The following is a 20,854-nucleotide window of genomic DNA, read 5'->3' as shown; positions in this document are numbered from 1 at the left end:
TTAGCTCTGGTGGCCCCTAAAATAGGTCAAACGGAACCATTTGAACGCACTTGAGAGGGGTCCTTACATGGATGCTACAGACCATGTTTGGTAATGTTCCATCCAGCGCTTCATGAGAAGAATTCTTTAAGGGGAAAAGCTTACAACGGACGACGGACACAGGCCAATCATATTAGCTCACCATGTACTCTGGTTCCGGTGAGCTAAAAAATGTAAAATATAAGGGTAGCAATAACAATAAGAACACTTTAGTGTATTTTTTGTCAGTATTTCAAGGCGAAGAGCTGACGACGGACACGGTCCTATCACAATAGCTCACCATGAACATCTGGTCTAGGTGAGCTAAAGTTTTAATATATATGGATTGTTATAAAAATAAGAACACTTTCGAGTGTATTTATTTTTGTGAGTATGGATAGTTTAGTCAACAAAGCGAAAATAAATTTAATAAATAATACTTTTTACAGAATGGAAACTAGTCCCATTCACTAGCAATAAATCCCTCATGAAAATTTCTATTTCACAATTTTGAAACTAATCCCATTTCGTCGCGAAAATTTCTAATTTTACCATATTAAAACCAGTCCAATCGAATAGCAACCAATGAAAAAAAAAAGAGTTCTGCAGCATGGAAGCTAGTCCATTCCACTCGCAAATATTTCAGCTTGAATAATCTATGTTAAAGATCACCACCAAAAGAATAACTAGCATTAAATATTTTAAAATCAGCTTAGCTGTTACAGAGAAGATTTTCAAAGCTTCCGCAATTTAGCTAATTTGACTGGTTAAACATTAATAGGTTAGTTCTTAAATACAAATAACTAAATGCAAATATTGAACCGTAAATATGGCCTTGAGACTTAGAACTACTACTAGAGAATCAATAATTTAAATAATACACGTTGAAATAATTTTCTTAGAAAATGTCTCGATCTTTCCTTTCTTTGCCGCAGCATATTTACAAATATGTCTTGTCCGCCGAGCAGAAAGTGTGTGATTCTATTTACACGTCGTGTTTATTTTTTTAATGATGGATAAAAAATCGAACACTGCTAAATTATAACTAACGGATGTTTTTACTAATATTAGAAAGTAAAATAAAGAAATGTTCAGTAAAAACTTCTTTTATTTCTTTCACTAAATATTGATATGCTCGCCATGTTTTATAAACGACTACTTATAATATATGGAGGGGACACAAAACATGACTTCACTGTACGACCTTGACATTGAATAGACACGACTGAAAGTTCATTCTGCTCGTCTCCTCATTATTTGAAAATTTGGACCAAATTACTTGAAAATCCTTGAAGTTTGTAAAAAGATACAGGCCTGACACGCAAGATTTTGTGAAAGTCTGTCAGATGGAAGGACGGGCAGACCAAAACAAATAGTATGTATACGGAGATATTAGGGAGACAGAATAAAATTACCTTTACACCATTGTGCGTGAAGAACACCACACTATCTTCAGAATCATCAGTTGATCTGCCACAGCCTATTCGGTCTCCTGTCTTGCATACTGGTCCAAATGAGTCGCCCTGTCCTTTTTGGTAGAATAAACTGCCATACAAAATTAGCAACAAGGTTCATAATTCGTGCGCATAACAACAAAGTACCTGTGTCTTTCAAAAAATATTTCATAACATAAAAATACATTAACTGTATTCGTATTTTTTTTATCTATTTTTAAAAGTCATAATACGAATTATGAAGCAGAAAGTGAATGAAATATGCCTTTCTAGGTAGAACAGATGTGTGCCATGGAAACTATGATTAAAAATACAGAACTAAATTAACTAATTTGGGTGAACATATAGGCATCATCATATAGTTTTTTATTGTTTTTAAACTATTGCCAGGTAAAAATCAACACAACATTGATAGATTTCCAAGTAATAAACATGCACATTTAGAGGGATTATTTTTAAAACCTACCCTCCATCATCAGCATGGTATGCAATGGAATCCTTGCTCCATCCTGGAAAACTGTGTTGTGGATAATCTTCGGGAACTACTCCTACACCTGCAAGCAACATAATAAATACTTCAACATAAAACTTTTAATATGAAAAGAGAATGTAAAACTTTTTAGAACTGTAAATATAAACCAAGATGCTCGATACAACGATGATGAAAGTCGGAACTAAGATGATAAAAAGACGAAACGAAACCACGATGATGAAAGTCGAAACCACGATGATGAAAATATGAAACTAAATTGAGGAAAACGCGGTATAATTTAGCGTTTTCATCATCCTGGTTTCGACTATTGCCATCGTGGTTTCGACTTTCGACTTTAATCATGACGGTTTCGCTCGTGGTTTCGACTTTCTAAATCCTGGTTTCTAATTTCATCATCATAGTTCTGACTTTCGGCTTTCGACTTACTTCATCGTAGTTTCGACTTTCACCATCATGGTTTCGACTTTCATCATCATGGTTTCTAATTTCACCATCATGGTTTTGATTTTCGGCTTTCGACTTTCATCAGTGTATTTTCGTAGATTTTTCACCATCGTGACTAGTCTTCCAGTATCATGGTTCGACTTTCACCAACGTGGAATTTGCTTTCATTATTTTGGTTTCGACTTTCATGATCAATGTTTCGAATTTCACCAACGTGGTATCGCCTTTCATTGTCGACTTTCACCATAACAGTTTTGACTTTTATGAATGATCGTAGTTTCGCTTTCCTATTACGCACGTGCAATGCGATCTCAACACAACTGATGACTGTATCTCAAGATATTTTAAAAGAAGTTACTTCTACACAGAAATTATGGTGATGATTAGTGTATCAGCGGGTATTGATTTCAGGTAAATTCTAGGATGTATTACATGGAAATCAGGACAATAAAAGTAAAAAGTTTAAACTACGACGATGATGAAAGTCGACAGTCTAAACCATGATGATGAAAACACGAAATCACGATGGCGAAAAATGAAATTATATCCCGTTTTCAAACTCGTACTTTCGTGAATTCGAAATTCATCATCGTAGTTTCGCGTTTTCGCCATCGTTATTTCGACTTCCATCATCGTTGTTTCGTATTTCATAATCGTAGTTTCATGATTTCGATTTTCGCGGTATGAGTTCAGTAATTAAGAAAAAACCTGATGGTCCAAACGGAACACACAACTCGAAATGTAGGTATTTCTATGACATTAAAAAAATGAAAATATTACTTCATTTCCTACGGCAATATCTGTTTAAATGTGATAAAGAACTTGAATATATGACAAAAAGATTTCCGCTTCGCCGATGATCACATTTTATGGTATTTTTTAAGTTACTGCCCTAGTGATTAAAAGCTTCTTCCCTCTCCTTGCGCATGCGCAATAAGCATTTACGATGGAACTGTTGCTGCAATAATCAACATGCTTAGCTTTAAACAAAAAAGCTTGGATCTTCCTGGAAGGCAATTCGATGTTAGCCGACGAGAAAAAATAGTGGGAGTGGTTGTGGCTAAAATGTACGGTCTAAGATCTGATGGCTGAACACCACTATATCCGCCTGTTCTTTATTTCAAATAAAATCAAATTACTTGATAACCTATTTTTCGACACTTTCTAGCATATCAAATTTTCGGAGACTTATATTCCCACAAAGAACTATATTGGTGCTATTGAAAAAGAAAAAAGGTGTTAACTCTATATAAGAAAGCTACACTTTACTAAGTACAATCCATGCGTTGACTCATTTTCGCTTCTTTCAATGTCACTTTTCAAGACATAAAATTCTTACGCCGCCATTTTACCTAGTAAGCGATATTTAGGTCAGATGTTGGAACTGAAACGTGGCTTTGGATTAGTTGGAAAAAGGTGTAGTGTAGGGACACCTGTAAGAGTCAATGAGACGTAAGCTGATTGGTTAAAAATATTTTGCCTTGAATCATTAAAATACCTTTAAAATCTTGAAATGTAACGTTTTCTGTGCAATTTGAAGTATTTTACAGCTGCCTGGCAATTAATATATTTGATTTTAGAAAAGTAAGTACTCAGGGAATTCCATCACTAATTTCCATGCACAGTTGAGGATGAATGGAAATAGAAAAAATGGTTTGTTTATGCCCGGTTATAGAAATGGTATGTTTGTGCCTGAAAGGCTATTTGACAGTGGAAATGACATCACATGGGTCAACGAAAGTTATGAGGGGGTCCTACAGAGTCAATTCTTACAACGTACGCCAATTAGAAATTCAATAGCAGTGTCTGACCCAAAGAGGGTTTCATTTCAATTGTGAATTAACTATTTAGCAGATACAGAAAAAGGTTTTGCTACTGAACATGCTTTTGTTGGACTTTTCTAACATAATCAAAGCTTCCCAGGTTGTTCAGTACTATAATTACAGGAATTCAGACAAGTAAGTGGATACTTTTAGCGAATAACAGGACCAGAGGCGCTCAAACTTTACAGTGTTAATATGTGTTTTCATGTGATCCAAGTGATATTTCCAGTTTTTGGCGATTGCTTAGAGTCAGCATAAGGAGGAGTAGAGTGTTAGATGAATGTACAGTTATTTTTTTAAATCTTTTTTTTAGGTCTCCAGACAGAATATCGTTCCATGAAGATTTTATGACAAGACTGCAGGAAAACCATGTACTGACAGTGCCTGAGTGGTTATTGGTGAAGAATAGTAAAGGTATGACACAAAAACTTAAAATCTGCTCCTACAACCTTCTACATTATATATGGAAACATTTTCCCTTCTCCTTGAAGCAATGATAGTTTGTGGGTCGCCATTCTTGTCTTTTTTATATTTCTCCTTTTATGTGACTTACTGCTAAAGTTTGATTTATTGCAAATGCTTTTCACTGATTCAGTTGCTCAAAAGCTCAATTGGAAGCAGGAGTAACATTGAAACTTGATTCTTAAGATGTCTGTAAGCTTGCTGCTCAAAATAGTTGTCAAAAAAACCCACTGCTCCAGAATCACTTATTCAGTAAAAGGTATTGTTTGTGTGGTTCAGTTGGAATTTATATTATAAAATATTATAAAATATAGTTATTTTACTTGTACTTAAGTGTTCAGGCTCAAGTTACATTATTTGGGCATTCTGAGGTTCATATGCTAATCTATGCTGTGCTGTTTTGTTGAAAAGTATTTGTCATTTGAACAAAATGATTTCTGGATAGGTTCATAAATATCTAATTTGCTTTTCCATTATGATATACATGTTTTATAACTTATTTTTAGTACGTGCTGGTGATTCCAAAATTGAATCAAAGAGCTATCAAAATTGAAACAGAGGTACACATATTAGAAGTGAATTATCTCCCTTAAACTGTTTATAATTCTTATATTTCAACTTTATCTGTTTCAGTAAGGTATTTTGAGCTAGACATGTTATTTTCATTCAAAAGTAGTTTGACAGGCATTCTTAATTGTTACTGGATGTGTGTCCTTAGGATACAGGTGCTCCCCAGTCCTGTCACTGTACAAATTCACATGATGGATAATATTCCTACATGCTTTCCTGACTCTATGTGATTTTTAAGATATATGCAACACAAGCAGCTTATGTGTAATTTCACTAAGTCAAGAACCATAACTCTAATCTGGCTGAGGGAAATCCCAACCAGAACACCAGGTGTTCAACTTCACATGCTATATAACAATCCCCTAATGTTTTATGACTCTAAGTCAAATACTTTTTTAGATACATGCGACACAAATTTGTATCCCATTTATGCATAGTTTTGATAATCAAGGGCCATAACTCTGGTCTGACTGATAAAAATCCATAACAAAATCCCATGTACACAACTTGCTGAATAATATTCCTATGATGTTTCCTGAGCCTATGTCATATACTTTTGAGAAATGTGCGACACAACTTTTTATGCATGTTTTTTACCAAGTCAAGGGCCATAACCCTGGTCTGTCTGAGTGATATCTCTAACAAAATCCTAGATGCACAACTTCACATGCTGAATAATATTCCTGTAATGTTTTATAATACTGGGTCAAATACTTTTTGAGAAACATGCGACACAAACATAGGTCCTTTTTATGCCTATTTTTGAATAAGTCAATGGTCATAACTCTGGTCTGACTGTGTGAGGTTCAAATTATAACCCCTAGTGCACTGCTTCCCGTGCTGAATAATAATCCAGTGAGGTTTGATGACTCTGGTGCAAATACTTTTTGAGATATGAACAACACAAATTGGGACACGGACGGACAAAAATAGACTTTAAACTTAAAAATGTATAAAATGAGAATTGGTTATCAAATAATACAGTAAAAAGTCTACATACATTTTTGAAGTATAATAAAAGTTCCACCGCCAAATTCGTTTGTTACCAACAAGTCCTTTATACCAGCCTATGTTTTAGCGAAAGACACTTTACTTTCAGTTGGTGGCCGCCTTATTTGTTTATATTTGAGGTCTAAGATTGAAATAACTTGTATATATTATTATTATTATCATTATTATTACTAAATCATTGTCAATTTTTATCAGTTTTATTAAAACTATATATTCATGGTTTTTACCTATGTTATGCAATACTATGTAAATGTTACATGTTAGTTTTAGGAAATGTTTGCATAGTTCCATATATCTTACAAACCGTATCTTACTTAATGCGAACTTGTGTATTTTTAAATTGTGCATATGATCGTATACCTGAATAAATCTACTACTACTACTACATGTTGCATATACACATACAACACAATAATTTGATTTTATTCCATTATGTTATATTCAAATAACTGTGGTTACACGTTCATAATAAAACCAATTTGCATTTTTGTTTATAAATATTGTTTATAGACATAAAGGTATGATCACTTTCACTTGTATGACCCTTTTCATGATGATATATGACATCGGCTGTTGCTGTTTGTCAACAAAATCAAATTATCGAGTTTTCACTACAGGTCATACCTTTTCACATCAGCCAATTAAAATATCAACATTTGACGATACTTAAAAGAAGCAAAGTGTCCATTGAGAAAAAGTGACTGGTGAAGGACTGAAGACACCATTTATGCATGACTGAAATGGGCTAATATTCTCCCCGAACATGACCATGTCTATCAAGCTATACACAGAGGTAGGGCATCGTGTACAGTGGCAGTTTAGTTCTAGTTTGGTACCAGTGTACATGGACAGGCGCTCGCCGTCAGATTAATAGAAGTACGGTCATACAGCACACCTTCCTCAACTTCGTTTGAGGTGAAATAACACACATAAATGTATCATATTTTATTAAAATAAGTGTTCGAAAATACATGAGGAGTTTTGACCGTATGAAATAGCTCGGTCCTAGTATTTATGCCACCCTTCGAAGAAACAGGGATTTATTGCTTTGCGTGTAGAGTGAACAGTTTCAGTCCAATAACTTGAAAACCACTTGACCAAGAACATTCAAACTTAGTAGCTTGATTGGGCTTATCAAGTAGATGACCGGTATTATTTTTTTGGTCAATAAGTTAAAAGTCAAGGCCACATGGGCCTCAACCTTGAAAAAGGTTTCCGCTCAGTAACTTAAGAACCACCAGGGGACAATAGGTCAAACGGCAAGGTCACAGGGCATTGAAAACTTTTTCTGCATGGCAACCTGAGAACCACTTGACCCACAACCTTCGAACTTGATTACAATTTTTTTTTTTGGGTGGGTGGGGGGGGGGGGGGGGCAGTAAATCAAAGGTCAAGGTCACAGGGGCCTGAACCTTGAAAACCGTTTCCGCTTAATAACTTGAGAATTACTTGATCCAGTACCTTCGAAACTGATAGCATGATTGAGGTTCTGAAGTAGATGATTTGGGGGTTAGTAGGTCAATGTCATAGTGACCACGGGGCTGAAAATGGGACATCATACGTGTTTTACAAACAGCTCTTGATGTTTGAGTGTCACAATGAAGGTCAAAACTGAGAAAACATACATTGAAAATAAATAATAAGGATGTTCCATAAAATATAAACTATATATATGCATTTATCAGAACAAACAGAAATTTATTTACAATAGACTTGAACATAAAAGTTAATTGTCATTCATATTGATACAAGCATGCGTGAGAGACGAGAGAGTGTAAACAAGCATAATATATAAACTAATGCAAATACTGAATTGAAACAAATTACATGTATTCAAATTGAGTAATCAAGAATTATATAATTCAATCTTGATTACTCAATTTGAATACATGTAATTTGTTTCAATTCAGTATTTGCATTAGTTTTTGAGATAGTACCTTGTATGAAAAAATGTAACTCTAAAAGGGGGCATAATCTGGCCAAAATGCACGATAGAGATATAGGACATGATGCTATCACCTAGTTTTATAACACCAAAAACACATGTGAAGTTTCAATTAAATATCTGCATTAGTTTTGGAGATAGTAACATGTAGGCAATTTCTAAGTCCAAAAGGGGGCATAATTTGGCCAAAATACATGTCAGTGTTATGAGCTATATATAATGTATTAAAGTAATTCAAAATAGATAAATGTAATTGAAACACCCTTACCAAAACGAGCGTTTAAGGATTACCTTCTTCCATAAAAACAATGGCTCTTTACTGCCTAGGGGCTGACCATATGATATTGTGTGTGGATTGGGGCGGGGGGGTGTAGGGGGGGGGGGGGGGACAATCCTGTCTTTGGTTTTGCTTGAAATAATTATCTGGCTTCAACATATTGAAAAAAAGATCTGACTCCCAAAAACCCTTGATATCACCAAACGCCATGATATTTGCGATAATGCGCTCGTATCGGTCTTTAACCGTTATCCTGCTAAATTTCTAAAATGGACTGGTCTATCATTCAGTTTGGGCAGTACCATTTATTATCTGAAGGGGCAAAGGCAGATTCACTTGTGGCAGCTGGCTAAAGGTTAACTATTACTTACAGACTGTAACAAAGTTTTAATCTCTAACAAGAGAAAGCTAGCTTTTGCCTAGCCCGCTGATATTAAACGTATTGACCTTTTAAAGTAGTACAGCGTGCCAAAAGTATATTTTTGTTGCCAGTAATAAAGGTGAAAATGGATACCTATTGCTCCGCGAACACCCCAGCATACTATCTTCACTTCGAAATATCGCTGATTTTTCATTTCAAATTTATCAGCGTAAATTCCAACGCCTCTCCTTCCGTCGTCCACAAAACTGTAAAAATGTGATGATTCAGTTGCAAAAAGAACAGTTCATGATGTTAATACTCGCCAATGTTTTAGGCGATTTATGTTATTAATAAGGGAAAGATTTGCTGTAAAGAGCGTTTTAAGCTTTTGTTTGAGCTCCAGATATCAAATATAATAAAGTATCGTAGAAAAATCGTTATAAATGTACAAATAGTGAATCAAACTCAATAGTTTAATACTTACGTTATGTAATTACCATCCACAGTCATGTTGTTGGCCCAAAGTTGTCTTTGTAATAACGACTGAATAAACAAAGACAAACATTTAAACAGGTATTTAACAGGAAAGGCACAGATAAATGCTTATCATATAACCATTCTAACTGAAAGTAACTCTTATAAATTGTCAATCATATCACAATTTTTTTATTATCTCAAAGAAAAAACACTTAATGTCCCTTCTCAGTCACGTTTTAAACATTCTTATTGTTATTGTTTGATGTTCTCCAGGAAATATACGTGTGTTAAAACTTCAAACAATTTAATTTAGAAAACAGAATACAGAAAACTTTATTTAGAGCCTCATCCATACAACATACACATATTAAATCAAGGTCATCAAACATGAAAACATATTTACAAAGCATTTAAATATGGTAAAAACTACGAATGTCAATTAAATGTTTCAGAATATAAATACAATTTATAAGATAAAGGTATTAGAAGGTAAAGATAATTAATATGTACTTGGACATACATAATTTGAACTTCACATAATTTTTTAACATATTTCTTCTTACTTTCAAAGCACAGTTAATAAAATAGGCTAAACTATTTAGTGTTTCTTCGTTTTGTATATGACAAAAGTTAAATAAATGTCCACATATTTGGTCGTTCAAAGTAATATCCATCATTCTAACATGGCTCAAATTTATTTCCAGTTCAACAAAGAAGAAAATCAAACGCAATATATCCTGCGATAAACAACGGTTGACGCACGGACCGGTAAGAGAGCATTATGACGTCAATTTTGACGTCATGTAGCCGCCTGACGTCCGATACAATACTCCTCGCGTAAATGAATTCCAACATGATATTTATTGAAATATATTAACGTGCATGTCAGAATGAAAACAATCAAGGCCTTCTTGTGATTTATCGTCTAATTTACCACGGTTCATCGTTCAGATGCTTCAGTATTTAACCACTCGGGCTAACGCCCTCGTGGTTCAATTCCTACGCATCTGAACGCTGAACCGTGGTAAATCAGACGATAAACAACGCGAAGGCCTTGATTATTTGTTAAATATAACGTTTTCTCAACATTTTATAATGCGGACAAACACATATCATACGAAACTCATCTTCTGTGTCCCTAGACAACAACCATCACAAGTTCGTTCACTTCTGTCAATTCCGTTCTGACCATAAGATCCAGTTTCAACTTTTAAACAATGTGCAGAAACTCTGAACTTGGTTAACAATATTCGTTTTTTTTTTGTTGGGTTAAACGTCGCACAGACACAATTATAGGCCATATGGAGACTTTCCAGCTTTGATGGTGGAGGAAAACCCTAGGTGCCCCTCCGTACATTATTTCATCACGGGCGGGGACCTGGGTAGAACCACTGGACTTCATCTTGTAAAATTTTGGTTGCAATGTCTGTTTTAAATATTGGTCATCAATGTGTGGAACCCCAGGATCGGACAAAAGGACAAGACCATTCAACCTTATTGACATTCCGTATCCCCACGTTTAAGCGTTCCCGGTGGCGTTCCATTTTGCACAAAGGGTGCGTTTATTTCTGTACCAAATACAAAAAAAATCTAGAACTTTGTTAACCTTTGTGATAAATAAGATGTTTGGCATGTTTAAAAAGCCACTTTTCCATCCTCAGGTTTAGTGATATGTAATCCGCGGAGCGCGTTCAGTCAGAGAGTCGCCTCAATTAGGAAAGAATAATTTTAACGTCAGAGGTTATTTCTAAGGTCACGGAGTTTGATTGGCCGGCTTGTAATTACAACAGCTTTCTAGGTCAGTTGCTCAGTCAAGTGTGACTTACCAATTCAAAGTGTTCCTTCTAAGGAACAATAACCTTTGACCCCTAAGTGTGGCATTTACCTTTGAGATAGAACACCTAGATCTTGCGCGCAACAAGTCGTCTCATTGGAGTAGACATTTTTGTCAATTAGAAAACAGATTGTTCCATGCTTGATTTAATCTTGCACGCGGCACGCCGACTATTTGAAGTCATACGGTGTTCCGGTAGGGCCAGCGCTTGCTCCCTGGGAACGCGAAGCGCGAAGGTACGATGGTACGATGCCGAAGCACGACAGTACGATGGACGATGGTGAAAACACGACAGTGCGATGGCGAAGCGCGACACTACGATGGCGAAGCGCGACACTACGATGGTGGCAGTCCGTCGTACTGTCGCGCTTCACCATCGTACTGTCGTGCTTCACCATCGTAGTGTTGCGCTTCGCCATCGCACTGTCGCGCTTCACCGTCGTAGTGTCACCATCGTCCTGTCGCGCTTTGCCATTGCACTGTCGCGCTTCGCCATCGCACTGTCGCGCTTCACCATGGTAGTGTCACCATCGTACTGTCGCACTTCGCCATCGTACTGTCGCGCTTCGCCGTAGTACTGTCGCGCTTCGCCATCGCACTGTCGCGCTTCACCTTTGTACTGTCGCGCTTCGCCATCGTACTGTCGCGTTTCACTATCATTTTTTTCTGTTTTCTTAAAGGCCAACTTTAATTAAACTCTGTATTGTGTAGTATTGTCAACTCTGTCCAATGATCAAATAATTGGAACCCTTTTTGGCACGGGTATTATTGAAATGAATATCACCAGACCTGATGTTATTCAAATGAAAATTCCCCGGCAGAGTGTCACTCAAATGAATATCATCTGGCATGATGATATCAAAAAAATATCATACCTTAATATTGTTTGAAATGTATTATTCTAAAATAGGCTCCGTTGATCTATGGCTATTTTACTTTGTTTACTTGAGGGATAATAAAAACGAATATCACCCAACCAAGTGTAATTTATGAACAAAATAACATTGTATTCAAAATTAACCTGTGGAAAAATAAATGATACTATTTTTACATTTGATTAATTAATTGTTTTGTGAGAAAATGTTGTTTAATCAGCTGATATATTTCAAGCCATGAAACGTTACAAGTATATATTGTCAGCTAAAAATGATAAAACTGCACTGTTGTATAAATTTTGCTTATAAAGCTTTTTGGTATATTTTATGCAAAAGTGTTAATTAGGTCTAGAATACAGTTGTTTGTTTCCGCTTACCCGACCGACCCCGTCTTTTTACCACTGACCCTAAAGTTTCAATTGAAGAAACGTATTAGATAAAAATGTAGATTTATGTTAAACACGATTATTAGTAAGTATATCCAAAGCACATCCCTCCGTCTGACCGTACAATTCTATACATTAAAGTCGGCCCTTAAGTAAACAGAGAAAAATTGTTGAAGCGCGACAGTACGATGGTGACACTACGATGGTGAAGCACGACAGTGCGATGGCGAAGCGCGACAGTACGATGGTGACACTAAGATGGTGAAGCACGACAGTGCGATGGCGAAGCGCAACTGTACGATGGTGAAGCGCGACAGTACGATGGCGGAGTGTGACAGTACGATGGTAACACTACGATGGTGAAGTTCGGCAGTGCGAAGGCGAAGCGCGACAGTACGATGGTGGCACTAGATGGTGAAGCACGACAGTGCGATGGCGAAGCGCGACAGTACGATGGTGGCACTAGATGGTGAAGCACGACAGTGCGATGGCGAAGCGCGACAGTACGATGGTGAAACGCGACAGCACGATGGTGAAGCGTGACAGTACGACGGACTTTCACCATCGTAGTGTCGCGCTTCGCCATCGTAGTGTCGCGCTTCGCCATCGCACTGTCGTGCTGTCACCATCGTACTGTCGCGCTTCGCCATCGTACCGTCGTACCTTCGCGCTTCGCGTTCACAGGGAGCAGGCGCTGGCACTAACGGAACACCGTAATACGGTAGTCAACATATGACAACTCCTTATGATATGTACCCCAATATAGCGGTACTAACGCATTTTAGTACTGAGTACCAAAATTTGGCGAAGTTGTGGTACCTACTGAGTACCAAATTCAACAGGGTTGTGGTAGTCACTACCAAAATGCGTGGACATTGCGCGTTCTGGAACTGCACTGCCAATATCTGTTACATATCTACACACATAACGTAAAACGGTATTACTGATGATCTGATGCGTAAAAAAACAGAAGTGTTTGAACATCCACAGTACGTACTATCTTACCTGAACACGCAATAGTCACCTCGAGCTTTTGAGACCACTCACTGTTCTTTCGGGTGTGTTATATCTTTCTTTCAAAAAAAATCTTCTCTATGCAGAAACCAAAAAGGCAAACCTTTAAAACACATGGTTTATTCAAGGAAGGTTCAACCAAATTTCTTCAACATATGTTCTGTCCAGTAAATATATCGTTAAGAAATTGGATGGTGTCTATGCTATACTGGATGCAAATTCGAAAATGCGACATTTTGAGGGCAAAATGCGGCTGAATATCTTGCCGCGTTCGTTGATTTAAATTTGTCGTGTTGCGCCCTCTTGTTGCAATGTTTTCGTGTTTTCATTCCGGCAACACAACAACGCGATAATTCAGCAGTTTGGCTGACTAACAAACAAGGCATCATAGCCCCCTCCCTCATACCATTGTACACATGGCATGATAATCATCATCATCGTCGTCGTCATCATCTTCATGATCATTATTTTTATCATAATCAGACCGGGTATTCGGCTACCTACTCGTGTGAGCGATACCGTCCTCGTGTGATTTATATACATGTAGGCTGTTTAGGGTAAATAAAAACAATGCCAACGTATGACACATATTTAAGGATGTTGAACATTTATAGACAGATTCGTACGAAGCAATGCATTAATTCGTACTGGTGAAAATAATCATCAACAATATTTATATGATAATGATAATGTATACACGGTAAGCATGTCAAGACAGACAACGGAAAACAACCAGAGACTTCTACAGCGACAAGTAAACATTCACGTGACAGGTGTGCAAACACGTGTGAATGCGTTACAAAGAAATATTCTAATAACAACAAATAATCTACGTCATTCATTAAACTGGTCCGAGTTGTTCATTAAATGTACCAGTTAAAATAAAGTAACATCGTTTTATTCCCATTTCCTTTGACAAATCGTATTCACCTTTTCAGTGCTTTCAGTACGACCAAAACTCAGCCTAGTCGCTAGCACATGTTTTATCAGTGGTAGTGTTCGAAAAGCGTATAAAATATTAACACTTTTATATTTCAAAAGAGTGTAATTTATTTTTATACATAATTCTCAGTATTTACATAATCAATATAAGCCTACCTGATGATTTATTTGTCCATATAGATCAGAACTCTGGCTTGCTTGAATCTTTTCTGTTGCTGCATCTAAAAAGAAAGAGTAATCTTTAAAAATTTGAGAAAATCTTGAGCTTGCCTCTGTGATTTACCGAATGACATCATTAACATAAAAAATACTGAAATAAAACAAAAGATTAGCCAGTGAAAATACTTTGGAAATCCGACAGAGTACTACATTTAAAGCCGGAGGTGCACCCGGATATGGAAACTAAGCAGGTCTGTAAGTAACAGTAACTAAATCAAGCCTATGAACTTTCATCCTGATGATATAGTTCTTATTTCAATGTGGTCTGGTAGTAACACGCTTGACTGTCAACCCAGAGGTACGGGGTTCGAATCCCGGTCCATGAACTGGAAATTTCTGAGATACCCTTGCGTGTCTAACCAAGAGGCCAAAATTCCTGAAGTAAAAGACTGTCTAATTAAATATTCAAAATACTGATATGTAGGCCTATGTTAATTAATCGAATTTTAAATATAGATCTATATTAATTCCTGTAAGATATGATCTTGCAAAATTAAAATACAAGACCAACAGTGGGATATTTAGTCTGGATTACCTGCTCCTTCACTGTCGATTAAAATACATAGTACGACGGGAACCAGACTATGGGATATTATGATTTATTTTATGTTTTCCAGTGAATTATAGAGTTTTCTCAGTGAAATAAAAGTGATAATCCACAGTTTTGAAACAGTAGATTATCATTTTTATTATGCCCCCGAAGGGAGGCATATAGTTTTTGAACCGTCTGTCCGTCTGTCGGTCTGTCAGTCTGTCGGTCTGTCAGTCTGTCAGTCTGTCCGCAATTTTCGTGTCCGGTCCATATCTTTGTCATCGATGGATGGATTTTCAAATAACTTGGCACGAATGTGTACCACAGTAAGACGACGTGTCGCGCGCAAGACCCAGGTCCGTAGCTCAAAGGTCAAGGTCACACTTAGACGTTAAAGGATAGTGCATTGATGGACGTGTCCGGTCCATATCTTTGTCATCGATGGATGGATTTTCAAATAACTTGGCATGAATGTGTACCACAGTAAGTCGACGTGTCGCGTGCATAACCCAGGTCCGTAGCTCAAAGGTCAAGGTCACACTAAGACGTTAAATGATAGTGCATTGAAGGGCGTGTCCGGTCCATATCTTTGTCATCGATGGATGGATTTTCAAATAACTTGGCATGAATGTGTACCACAGTAAGACGACGTGTCGCGCGCAAGACCCAGGTCCGTAGCTCAAAGGTCAAGGTCACACTTAGACGTTAAATGTCATTTTTCATGATAGTACATTGATGGGCGTGTCCGGTCCATATCTTTGTCATTCATGCATGGATTTTAAAATAACTACGCATGAATGTGTGGCACAGTAAGACGACGTGTCGCGCGCAAGACCCAGCTCAGTAGGTCAAAGGTCTTAAACTCTAACATCGGCCAGAACTATTCATTCAAAGTGCCATCGGGGGCATGTGTCATCCTATGGAGACAGCTCTTGTTTTTCACTGTTTTTGCCGAACTAGTTCCGGTCCTCCGACATTTTATAAATTACGCAACAAAGTAGAGTTTTACACATAAAATAAAAGATTTTTTTTTTTGTTTCAGTGAAATATCAATTTTATTTCACAAGTGAGCATCAAAAACTGATATTTTCACGAGTGGCTTAGCATCAAAAACTGATATTTTCACGAGTGGCTTAGTAGCCACTCGTGAAAATATCACTAAGCCACTCGTGAAAATATCAGTTTTTGATGCTCACTTGTGAAATAAAATTGATATTTCACTGAAACAAACAAATATCCTCTATGTAAATAGTAATTACAATATACTCCAATGCGCTCTATACAAATATGATTTATAACATTAGACACTTAAACACTTCCTTTCGGATGTAATCAACATATCGTGATATACATATACAGAACATATGTGTGTAACTAATAAAATCAGTTAATAGAATTGTTTCATGCATTTATTAGTATGCATACCAGTCGCTACAACCTCCGTCAATTATACGTGCAATTCATAATCAACGACAAGTGAAACACGGAGTCTTTTCGCCATTGTATGTAAGCGCCTTAAGGTGGACTTGAAATATTTTACTCTCTGAGTATCGTTCATTTCGAACGGAATGAGTCCTGACGTCATTTCAATTAAATGATCTGGTCCCATGGGTTCTTTGCACAGAAACGTGTATTATTTACGTTCCCTAAATGTTTGTGTAATGTTAGCCATAAACTATCTTATACGACTTTTTTTGAACAATACATGGCTTCATCGATAGAAGGAGGCGTTAAAGAGCCTAAAATAGCCAATCGCCGCAAAAAAAATATGATGAAGATGATGAAAAGACCACCAAGGACTTTTATTGAAAAGTGGACTATTGATAGACCGTAGCTGAACATGGTTTGTTCTTTCTGTACTGACAGCAGTTATTAATTTTGTAACAGGATGTGAACAGTGTTACAAAACATGAGAATCTAGACATCCATAGGCGGACATCATTTCACAAAATGTCGTAAAACCCGAATCCTGTGCTTGGTTTTTTTTTTTTTTTTTTTGGAAATTAAAGGTGGTCCCCTAAGTTTCAGACTGAGCTCCTATAATATAGAGGTAAGGAGCCCAGGTGGCTAATAGAGTCCGAGAGTTGATTTATATCCCCGGAAACGGTCAAGGCAATATGCTAACTTTAACGCATTCATGACCGTTTTTTCTTCAAAATATTAATAATAATATAAATTTTTTTAAAAATCCGAATTAGGTTGTTTTACGACATATTTTCCAACTGTAAATGTCACGGCTCAATACCCAAATCAGTGGAAAAAACACTGCCGGTTAAAGAGCCAGATTTTTCTATTCGAAAAGAGCAGCTAGGCTAAATTAGCCTGGCATCTGCCCCTCTGGTCAGATCGCTCTTTGTCTGTACTAGTAGAGGTTAAATATGACGACCCGAGTGGCTACCTTTGTATGTAAAGCGTCTTTGGACGTGTTTGTCATGAAAAGGGCGTATCTGGTATATTAAGGGCATCTTCAATTTCAAGAAGGAATGCAGATACAGTGATGACATGTTACGAGTTACTTATATAAAGGGGCATTAATCTTTCAATCAGACAATGGAATGAATCGAAGAATGTGTTCATCTATCTAAATATTGTTAATTCTTGAAAAACGTTGAATGAATGTTATTTTGTATTATCGGTTTACTACCTAAACTTTTTGCTTCGAGTATGTAATATTCCTTATGATATAAAATACTCATAAAAATGTATCTCGATTGAAAGGGCCGTACTGTAAGCCTGTAGTTTCAAAAGAATCTTAAATAATATTCATGGTACACTAGTTTAAACGATTAGCATTATATATGTTCAAAAACTGGGTTATTTTAAATAGTTCCTTCAATATATAATTCAATGATACTGTCTTTGCTTTACGTTTCTTTCAAAACATTTACCCATCTATAGACCAGCAATATAACTGCTCTGCACTGAAATCATATACATCGGATGTGCTCATTATTTAAGATGAAGTGGTTACGAATATTAATTTTTTCATTTATTTCATTATTCAATTACAGTTGAAACTACATAATACGATACCAGCAGTCTAAGATACAGAGTTCATTTGTTTTCCCCTTTCTTTTTATCTATAATACTATCCTTTAAACAGCTAAAACGTACAATGCTTAATTAAGATTTTAGCATTTTCACGCTTCCGTAGAAACAACGTTTTATTACCCAGTCGACATTTTCTGTTATCGTGTGAACAGGGCTTAACCCAGTCTTCCTACTGCTACAAACCTGTCAGATTTGGAAACAAAGATAACGGCTTTTAACTGTTGATAACAACGTGCACACATAAGGCTACGCGTAGGCTATATTCAAGCAAATGACCTAGAAATTGCGTGCACCCGAGTTACAGTCGAAGACTGCCGTTTGAGTTGGTGTTGAAGATCATTACATGATATATTTAGCCCTCGTTGTAAATTCAATTTCTTTTGTGGACGGTCGTCACGAGATATGATAGTTCGTGACTGACCTCTGAGCCTGACCTTTAGGCGAGTTCATTGGAACGGGTAGTCAGTTATTCAGTATAACTGTTATCATATTTAGTAATATTTTGCGAAATGACTGGGTAGCGCTAGAGCAGCCAGGTTTCGGATAAATATTAAACAGATAAGCATCCCTCGCTTAAGTTTGTCACTCAGTATTTTCTTTTTCAATTATTAATAAGTAATTTGTATTCATTACTGTTTTCATACCTGGTACATCATCTTTGTTATCTGTGAACATTCGTGTAGTACCTAATACTTCACACTTTGTCAGTGCTAGCTGTAGTTTGGGGTTACGGCTAAACTCGTACTTCTTTGGACCCTTCTTTTCTTTTAGGCGTGAAAGTCGCTCCTCAATGGCATTGAGTTTAGGCATGGACTTGACAGTAGAGACAAAAAGTTTTTGTGGCAGTTCAACGGATGACTCGATTGTCTGGTTTAAAACAGACACATCCTTTACCAGGTCCTGAGTTTCCTTTTCTAGTGCACATACATACTTTTGGTTTTCAGAGAAAACCTCGTCACCTTCTTTCAGCATGTCATTTGCCAATTTCTTCACGTGATTGATTAGTTTGTCTCTAAAGGTTTCAACGTCATTCTTATATTGTGCATGCACCTCTCTGATATTCTTTGCCTTCTCCTTTATAGCAGTCTCAAGTTGTTCAACGACCTTTACGCCTGCCCCAACAGCTCTAACGAAAGTCTGAAACTCTTTACTCTCCTTGAATGTCGCTGCTTTATCACGAATATACTCCACTTCGCATGTTTTATGTTCAAGAATCATGCAATCTCCACATCCAGCTTGCACGTGTTTCGGGCAGTAAAACTTTATTGGTTCGCCTTCGTGGTCCTGACATTTTTCACTTCCCTTATCCTCCTCCTTCCGGCTACCTTGTAACTGCATTCCTCTTCTGTCTAAAAGTTCATGATCTTTGCAAAATTTCCCTTTGCGATGGTGTTGAAAACATTGAGTACACATATACTGCTCGCATTCCCTACAAAAACCGTTTGCGATTGTTTGTTTATCATCGTCTTCACACGGCTCACAATTTACATTTAAAATCAGGTCCTTTGTGTTTTTCACTCTTTTCCCGGAAACTTCCATTCCTTTGTAGATCAATTTTTTTGTTTGGCAATTATTAGACAATAGAAATTAACTGTGTATTTACAAAGAAGTACTTTCGGTTTCACATGCTCTTGACGTCAAGTGTACAGAAGTGTACCATGGTGTACAGATAAAATTTTATGTTATAACATGCATGTTATAGGCTGAAAACCACTAAATCCGGCTGTTCCTAACTTTATTTGGTAACGTATTTTCGACATTTTCTAGCATATCAGATTGTCAGAGACTTATTCCCATAAAGAACTATATCGCTACTGTAGAATAAGAGAAAGAAATATACAGTTCATTAAATGCAACCCTCTGAATTACTTCTTTTCGCTTCTTTCAGTGTCTCTTTCCGAGACATGGGGTAAGTTCACATCGGACCTCTAGGGAAGAGCAGGCTGTAGTGTAAATGATACTTACTCCCACCAGTAAAGTAACCGACCAATCAAAAATTGGGCCCTGGAAATATGTAAAAAACAAAAAATTCCCTGCACATTGAACGCTGTACTGAAAAGCCAGGAACCAGTAAACCCTACCTCGCCGTGGAGTTTGCAGAGTTCAGCTCTTCAACAGGGAGGGTACGACTGGTGAACTAACCCAGGGTGCATGTACCACGTGACCTTTTCGCTATTCTGGGGTGCCCAAAACATGACGGATTCCTCGATAAAGGTAACATTTTCTTAAATATCTTTCCACCAACCTGTTCAAATAAAAGGAAACATACATGAGTGCCGTCTCATATGAAAATCCGACACTCGGCTACAAGTTTTTTTGTTTCAAAGTCCGTTCGTTTTCTCTTAAAGTGCAACCGCGCAACTGAAGTGAACAAAGATGATGATGTTAAGACGGGGGACATTTTCGTAAATTCAATTAATATACCTTTTAAAAGACCGTAAAAGACTACTTGCGACACGTATATTTGTACGAGTATTGTCTTGACATATACACTTTAAGAAATTACAAATTAAGAGCCTTCAATAGCTTCCAAGGCCAGATTTATCAAATCGCTAAGCAGAGGTCCGTTTTTCTTGATGTTAAGACGGGGGCGTGATTTAAAGATTTTTTTATTGGAAGTCTTTTGTATCTCATTAACCTGCTTCATTTAAGTTTTTTCCATGTTC

General features: G+C 36.9%; 1 protein-coding gene across 1 annotated transcript in view; it reads right to left on the bottom strand.

The window, feature by feature from the left end:
- Window positions 1-19,834, bottom strand: part of LOC123552134 (uncharacterized) — a 28,904-nt gene extending 9,070 nt beyond the window's left edge. The window contains exons 1-6 of the mRNA XM_045341544.2: window positions 18,833-19,834; window positions 14,543-14,607; window positions 9,343-9,401; window positions 9,012-9,124; window positions 1,939-2,026; window positions 1,434-1,563 (exon numbers count right to left, since the gene is read on the bottom strand). Coding sequence (XP_045197479.2) covers window positions 1,434-1,563; window positions 1,939-2,026; window positions 9,012-9,124; window positions 9,343-9,401; window positions 14,543-14,607; window positions 18,833-19,727 — 1,350 coding nt within the window. The 5' untranslated portion in view covers window positions 19,728-19,834. The remainder of the gene's footprint in view (window positions 1-1,433; window positions 1,564-1,938; window positions 2,027-9,011; window positions 9,125-9,342; window positions 9,402-14,542; window positions 14,608-18,832) is intronic.
- Window positions 19,835-20,854: the final 1,020 nt, after the last annotated feature.

Source organism: Mercenaria mercenaria, chromosome 4 (assembly GCF_021730395.1).
Source record: "Mercenaria mercenaria strain notata chromosome 4, MADL_Memer_1, whole genome shotgun sequence".
Taxonomy (NCBI): domain Eukaryota; kingdom Metazoa; phylum Mollusca; class Bivalvia; order Venerida; family Veneridae; genus Mercenaria; species Mercenaria mercenaria.
Note: the sequence above shows the minus strand (reverse complement) of the source record. Positions and strands in the feature narration are given on the sequence as shown.